Raw genomic sequence first — 8,626 nt, 5'->3', positions numbered from 1 at the left:
CCCCCAACCATCTTCTCCTCATTTATCATCCACGGTCAACTATCTCTCATAATTATAAACTAGTTTTGTAAGATATTCTATGTGTGTGTGAGTAAGTTGAAATAACTTCTAACATAAAAAAAAAGAGCATAAAGTAATTTTTGGACTTATGAATTACTTCTGACTCAAATATGCAAGTGGATGAAAAAAACAAAAAAAAAAACTTCAATACAATCGAATTGAATTTATATAGATTTTCAGACATGTTGATTCCTCAGTAAAATGTTTCATTGCTAATAAATATTTACAGCAATTTCATTGTGAAAATTTGAATAGCAAACAAGAAGGCTGTGATCGAAGCGGCCATCTGCACACAGCTTCCCTCCCCCCCCCACCGAGGCCAAACATCAAATATTTGTCCACTGAATATTAATTTTTCAAAAAGTAGAGGGGGTGACCTTGTGAAGAATTGTAATTGTTCTTCAACACTTTTAAATATTGGTACAAAGTGTTGGGGACGATAGCATTACCTTGATAACTACCGATTTTGCGCAGATCAGGTCAAACAGTAGCTACCTTATTAAATGACATTGATTAGTTCGAAGCAACATCTTAATGAAGTCTTTGCCAATTAAACAGTTTTTTTTATGTTTAATTAAATTCAATAGGACTAAATTATTTTATTTGATACTTGTATTTCAACATTTTGGACCTTATTATATTATAATTTGTTATCTCTTACTGTTTGTATTGAACTAGGTGGCCCATGCGGAAATTTCTCTCTACGTTGTATAGAATTTAAATATATTAGTGGCTCAGTACACTTATACTTATTTACAGTCATTAATATTTGTATGTTAATATTTAACATATTTATTTATAGTCATGTATATAAGAGTACACGCCCATTATTCAACAGACTAACGTATCGCTACCAACATCTTCAATCGATTATATTTATCGAAAATAACTAGAGATTCATAAGCCTTCTCTATCTTCCTCCTTTATTCCATATTCTAGCGTGGGGGGGGGCTCGATCCAACGCTGCTAAGCGTCACGGTCCTTGCTGAAGGACATCCCCTCTCCATCTTCCAGCTATAACGATGTTTATCATTCAGAATTTGTCTGTAACCACTAAAAATGAAGTATCATAGTTAAGACATTGATTCTTAGTTTATAAGAAGTATATTCAAAAGAAAAAGCATATTATCTTATAATAAATATACATCTTAAATTCTTTATTGTTGGATTCATCAATTCATGGAAGACGATTCTGGTATTCTGGTGCCAAAACTAAAGAAAACAAACAAACCCAACTTGAGCCAATTCAACCATATTATAAATACTTTAAACCACAATTATTTGAAAGAGCTTCTAAGTTGAAATCTGACCGCATATTATTTTATATCATCTTATAATGAATGCAAAACTGACTTACACTCTTAAATGTAAGTCAGTTTTTCATTCATGATATTTATAATTTTTTTTTACCGACAACACATTCAACCCATTGATAGAGCGTCAAGTTCCATTCGGCTTATCTCTCGGCAGAGGCAAACAAGTCTACCTAAGATATCTAAGACTGAGGCTAGATTCTTTGCTTCCTCTCTTTTCTAAGATTATTTTAACTGAAGAAGAAGGCGTGGTTTCGTTTTGAATTCAGGATGTCGTCAACTTTGAGACCGATCACACAATCCTTCGTACCAGAGTTTAGTGCTTCATCAGTTCTTGCTAGTAACAAAATACCAAAAGGAAGCCCAAGCAAGGTTTATCAAGGTGGTTTCCGGCCCAATAGGTCTACTATTGATCAAATCTTCGCCCTGAGGCAAATCTCTGTGAAGATGAAGGAATATCTGCAGACAACTTGGATGCTATTCATTGATTTTCGGGCTGCCTATGATACAATCGTAAGGAGTGAGCTCATAGTGACTATGTATGAACTGCGGCTTCCTAGTAAACTCACCCGATTAGTAAAATGCACTATGGTAAGCACAACCTGCCAAGTAAAATCCTGTGGATTATCAGAGCCTTTTGAACTGGGATGTGGCCTAAGGCAGGGTGACCCGATAGCTGCTCTCCTATTTAATATCGCTCTACAAGCAAGTCAAAAGCAGAATTGTTGCTGGAAATAGAGCCTATTTCTCCAATGTAAAGATAATCAAATGAAAACTTGTTAGCCATACCACCAAGTTCACCCTGTACAAAACGTTGATAAGGCCAGTCATCACATATGGTGGAGAAACTTGGACCATGAGCAATAAAAGTATTAACCTACTGGACAGGTTTGAAAGAGTACTTATGAGGAGAATCTTAGGGCCCGATTGCCAGAATCGTAATTGGCAAAGAAGGAAAGATGGTGAACTTTTTAGGCTCTATAAGGAATATAGCATCTTCTCGTACATAAGAATACAGAGGCTTAAATGGCTTGGCCATGTAATGAGGATCAGCGAAGAAAGAGTGGTTCATAAATTGTACAGTTACGTTCCGAATGGTGTGCGGCAAAGTGGTAGGCCGAAGGACCGATGGATGAATGCTGTGAGGCGGGATCTGCGACAACTGAGGATCCTAGTTACCCTTACAGAAGATAGAGAAAGATGGTTGGCGGCCGTTGAGCAGCTTCATGGGCATGTTGTGCCAGTAAAAGAAGAAGTCCAAGCAATGGCGGTAGACTTTGCTCTACCCCCACTCCGTTCCGATTGACAGAAAGACATTTTGTTGATATTATTCCGCCAGCTGCCAATCAGGCCAAACCGTATAGACTTAGTGCAGTATGCTGTTCGGAACGAATAATTGGAAAAAAAAGTGAGGAAGGAAACAAAATACTACTCCCCAGATTGTGACGTCGGCTTAGTATTTCGTGTTTTAAAATCTATCATACACGGACTAATAACTAACAAGGTATATATGAAACAAGTTTTTTACATTTTTTATTACATACTTAAGTTTTTCTAAACATGAAAAAACTTAAATTTTTTTGGACTAGAATTCGTAATTTTACCACCCTGTGTAGAGTTAATAACAGTGTGGGGCTCTTAAATTAATCTCATTGAAAACAAAGAGATAGAGCAGCTTTTCTATCTTCCATTCTTTTTTCCATTGAAAACTAAAATCCCCACCACAATTACCCCTTCTGCAACCATAATGTTACTAACTCCAATGCTTATGCAAAACAAGTTTATAACATCGTTGTACAAGCATTACAACCCGATCACAAAATATTTGTAATTGACAACGTTAATGAAATATAAATTTAAAATGAAAAACGAATTTTATACAGAAATCGAGTCCCTTCAGGACAAAACATATAGGCATAAATATATAAGGTCGAACTATCTAAAAGCTTTAGTTTAAATTATCATATTATTCATATGAATATTTTACAGTCGATCGGACGATGAAATTTAGAGAGGTAGAGAAATAGCTGATGTGTTGAAGAAAGGTATGGAAAAGGCTTTTCGGATAGGTAAGGAATTCCAAAAGGAAGAGGAACGGGCCAGAAAGGATTTATCAAAGGAAGCTGTTCTATGTGTCGGGGTATTAATATTGCTGGGTTGGGTTCTGCTGTTCAAGGAGTGAACAGAGCAGCGGTTCTCAAACGATGTTTCCTTCAGCTAAAAAATATTCACGGACCTTTATTGAATTAAAAAAAAAAATTGAGGGCACCCTTGTCCAGTAAAAAAAAATGGCGCAATTATCCTTAGAGCTGTTGAATATGTAGGAATAGAAGAATAAACAGTGCTAAGTAAATGAATGCACTGTATATTCCCTATTATAATTTTAATTGTTTTTCTTTTCTCTTGTTTCCCAGCCTGCGGTCACCATTTTATGTGGTTGAAATTCTTAAATCCCTATAAACTTTTCGAAATGGTATACAAATATAGTTTTATTATTTCTCTATATTTAAAAATCTATAATAAAAAAAAAATAAAGAAAAATCTATACCGCTACAATTCATGAAGGCTCAGGGATTCAATACTTTGTAAGGAAGTACAGGTACTAGACTAACTGTTGTGCAAGGAACTGATTTGGTCAGAATCATGCTCGATCACCATTTTTCTCCAATTAAGTGTACGCATTTTATGAGGCTGGGTTGACCCCCGAACCCACAGGGTTGACTCACGGCAAAAGTTACAGAATAAACAATTATCTGCCACAGCTGGGTTCAAAACCTGGCCCTTTCCACTGAGCTACATTTAAAACTTATTAAATTACAATTCGATAGAAAACCAAACATTGAATAAAACAAAATCCAGCCACTCCCACTCCGTGACTTTTCTCCAAAATTTATTTCACATCTGGAGCTAAAGTCAATTCACAATGATTCTCGGTACGTATCATTACCATTCGCATTATTATTTCAAATTATGGCTGGTTATGTATTTCAAACCGAATCTGGTAAAAAGCACTTTATCAGCCAAAAAGCAAAAAATGTGATTGATTCTCAAACTAGATGGTTTAGATGAACACCACTAATATAAAACTCCTTTGGAGCTCTTGGTGATAACTAAGTTTTCCATCCTAGGTTATGATCATATTTTAGCAGCATTATTCAAGTAGTTAGTGGTAAAATATTTGATCTTACCTGTCTTTGTAACATTCTTCTTCAACAAGATATGAATTTTTACTAGATAGAAACAATTAGCAAATAATGCTATCTTAGAAATCAGCTGTACTGGTATAAACAGGAATAGTTTACTAATTTTGCTGTTTTCGAGTGTTTAAAGGCATAAAATTCATAAATTTCGTCTCCTCAACTAATAATTCCGATTTTGAAAGTGCTACGTCAAAGATAAATCTTATATGTTTATATAGCTACAATTCATAAAACGCTTTAAATTCCCTTAAAGTTCACCAGTGTATCCTCTATAGATTAGGCAACTGTAGTCAAAATGGAAAAAAATAATAGGAGACAATTAACCCATAACTAATTATGGGTTCTTCAAGGAAAGGATTGGTGGAATATATGGATCTGTTAGATGATAGAAAGGAATAGAATTATTCTAGCACAGGTGTTGATGGAAGGTGATTATGAGGTTTTTAACGGAGCTATGGAGTAGAATAGGAATGCTGTAGGGAAAAAGTGGATCCTTATGGAAGTTAGTTTTTCTTTTTGATTTTAATATTTTGATTATTTTAATGGTATCAACACTTTTCTATTAGTTAAACACTCTTTTCATGTTTCAGCCATTCCGGCCATTTTCAAAGATCTTATTACACTATCATAGCCAAACACACTAATCAACATAATTGCAGACCATTTTGCGTTTGACAATTATTTATCATTAGTCAATTCTCTATAAAACTACTAAATTATGAAAGCATTATGCACGAATAAATTAATCTTCATTATAATATCTAAAATACCATTAATCCCACAGTTAAAATGATTACATTTGCTAGTTTACAATATCTATTTCACTTACTTTATCAACACTACATGATTGATAATTATGGAAACGTGATGCACTAATAAACATAATGTTTTCACAATTTAAGAAGTTTTATAGAAAATTGACTAATGATAAATAATTAACAAAGGCAAAATGGCCTGCAATTATATTGATTACCAACTTTTCGATGTGATAGTGTAAGAAGATCCTTAAAATGGCCTGAATGGTTGTAACGTAGAAGTGTTAAGTTAATAAAAAAGTGTTGAAACCATATGGCTGTTTTTTTTTATTACTACTAAATAATATTAATTATTAATAATTAATCTCAATTGTTAATATTTTCTTACCATGTCACTGAAAAAAGTAATAACGAGGAAACTTATAAACAAAAATAATAATAATCTCAACGAATTGGTGTAAATAAAATCAAATGTTATCTGCAAAAGGTATCAAAATTTTTCTAGAACGAATCTTTGAAAAATGTTAGTTATAAGTTATAAACAATTTTAGTAATAACTGGTGTTATTAACAGACCTCGGGTGTAAACTCGACTTTTAATTAGAATATGCTATCACCTCATTTTTTTTTCATTACTTATATGGGTATATTACATGCGGCTACTTAATAGTTAATTATAAATTATTAGTTTTAGCAAATAGTTAATTGGCTACTCAAGCTACATAACTAATACTAGCTTGGTGGCCCCATTGGTACACATCTGTGACCAACCCTTCCCCATTAACCCTCTTCCCGTTGGAGTTAGTTAGGGGTCGACTATCTGCTTCGGGGTGACAATTCACCCTGGTAGATAACCATCTTTAATCTCTAGTTAAAGTTTAATGTCCACTTGATAAATTAAACCAGAACCGGAGTTCCAACCCTAAAACAGCCTCTAGCGACGATAATAATAAATTAATAATTGTATATTCTTCTTCATTTTCCTCAAGGAGTTCCAAGATCTATTGATTTCGGTTTAATAAATTATATTAAAAATGAAATTCCTCATCAATACTTTAATTTATCTTATTTTCCAGGATCCGAGGTTCAACAGCGAAATCGACATGAGGACTGGCTACAAGACTAACACCATCCTCTGCGGCCCCATTTCCAACTACGAAGGCGAAGTGATTGGAGTCGCCCAGATCATCAACAAAACTGATGGCAGCAAGGAGTTCACCGAGAGAGATGTTGAGGTAAACAAGTTGTCTGTAGAATATATCGTTGCTTCGTTCGAATAGTGGCATATCTGAAGGAAAAAAAGTTTTGATTTTATTTAGAATGAATATAGTGATACATACAAAAATAAAATAAAATAAATAAATGAATAAAAAAATAAAAATAAATAAATTTAAAAAATCTCTCTTAAAATATAAACAAACAGAAGGATAAACAAAATTAACATAATCAAACTATTTGTATGAAAAAATAAATCAATAAAATAACATAATGATTAAATTATATAATCTCTAGTCACAATTCATCTCCCACGTGTGAAGGATAGAGCAGAGCTCAAAAGATCCCAGCACATCCCTCTCGCCGCATCACTGGTAGTGAGTCAGTGGAGGCTGAGCAAGTGTGCTAAAGCCGCAAACACTCAACTTGAGTAGAGAATCTGAACATTGCCATAACTGCAATTGTTTTTTTTATTTTACAATAAGTCTCTTGGCCACTGTCGTTTCAACCTTTTGGTGGGCTGTAGGGATTGGTAGAACTAGATAAGGTTTGAACCAAAGGATTATGATGGTTGGAAAGGTTTATATGGAATTTTGAGAATTTGGTTGGTATGAGGTCAAGGACAAAAGAAATATGTATAAATACAAAAAGGATATGTGAGGTCATGATGTACTGTTCTGTTGGAAACTTAGGGTGAATTAACTATGGTTCTAAGGATTTTGGATTGAAAGGATTGGATACGATTGATGTTCGACGGTTTAGCTGTTCCCCAAAGTTCAAGTCCGTAGGTCCACATAGGTCGGAGTATAGTCTTATCAATCTGTAGTTTGTTTCCTAGTGAGAGATGAGAGATCCGGCTGAGCAGTCGGTATAGTTGGCTGAATCGTCTGTTGAGTTCTTGTTTTTTAAGTCTAGTATGTTGGTTCCAGGTGAGTCTTTTGTTTAAAATGAATCCAAGGTATCGCACGGTGTCTGATCTGGGTAGAGGAATATTATTAAAAGTAATAGGTGGACAGAAGCTGCGGCGGATCAAGGAACTAGCATTTATTATTAAAAGGACGTTTAAGAAGTAGAGAAAAATGAATTAAATTACTCAACATTAAAAAATGGAGAAAATCAAAACAGAATGAACAATAAATGATACCTATCGACTTTATAAGTAACACTTTCATTAAAAATAAAGATAAATTTATTATTAAAATAAAATAAACCAATATTTCCTAGTTATTATTTTTTATATATATTTTTTTTAGAAAAATATCTACTTTCGATAATCAAAGTTTTATATTCTAAGATTAAAAATGTTTGGAAATATGGATATATTTCTTATGGTTTTTGATATATTGATATTTTTCAAAATCCTTATTATAAATTTTGTTAAATAATTAGTTCCTTGATAACGACCCATGAAGCAGGTACTGGTAGGTATGATCCATTCCTACAATTACAGTAACTATTATTGGTCAGTGTCGTACTTCAATCGTTTGATTTATAACTTGACTAATGTCAGCAATTTGTTTTAGGTCTCGGTGGGCCCAAGTCATTTGTTGGTCCTCGTTTGAAGCTCTATACAATAACCAATGTTTTTTTCTGTCGTTTAAGAACAAAGTCAGTTTTTCTGATAATTTAATTGTTAAAAACTAAATAATCGTTGCAGTTATTGGTTATAAATATTTAGATTTGCACGGTTACTAATAAACAAAATATTTTTACTTAAGGTATATAGTCCAATAGTATGCATTTTAACATAAAAAAAATTAAACTTTTTTAGTATTATGATGTTATACCGCTCATGATTTTCTTTTTAATAATTGTTTTAGATTAGTTAGCTTCATTAAAAATTAATTTACATTTATTTTTATCTAAAATAAACGATTATCATTTTTGATTATTAACTTAATATAACTGAATCAAGCTCAATTTATATTTTCATCACAGTAATTGTCTTAAAAAAAACCATTGTATATAACTAAAAGTATAGTGGTATTTTTAAAAAAAGTTATATAGCATTGCAATGCCAACCAAATAATTATGTTTTATTGTTATTGCATATCATTAATTTATTAAGTCATTTTCATTTTTCA

General features: G+C 32.9%; 1 protein-coding gene across 3 annotated transcripts in view; it reads left to right on the top strand.

Moving 5' to 3' along the window:
- LOC106690387 (cGMP-specific 3',5'-cyclic phosphodiesterase) overlaps window positions 1–8,626 on the top strand; it is an 85,240-nt gene that overhangs the window by 42,444 nt on the left and 34,170 nt on the right. For all 3 annotated transcript variants that reach the window (XM_014435818.3, XM_014435817.2, XM_014435819.2), the window contains exon 4: window positions 6,404–6,562. In XM_014435818.3, coding sequence (XP_014291304.1) covers window positions 6,404–6,562 — 159 coding nt within the window. The remainder of the gene's footprint in view (window positions 1–6,403; window positions 6,563–8,626) is intronic.

This window comes from Halyomorpha halys, unplaced genomic scaffold (genome assembly GCF_000696795.3).
Source record: "Halyomorpha halys isolate HHAL.00 unplaced genomic scaffold, Hhal_1.1 Scaffold1697.1, whole genome shotgun sequence".
NCBI lineage: Eukaryota > Metazoa > Arthropoda > Insecta > Hemiptera > Pentatomidae > Halyomorpha > Halyomorpha halys.
This window is presented reverse-complemented; position numbering and strand designations above follow the sequence as displayed.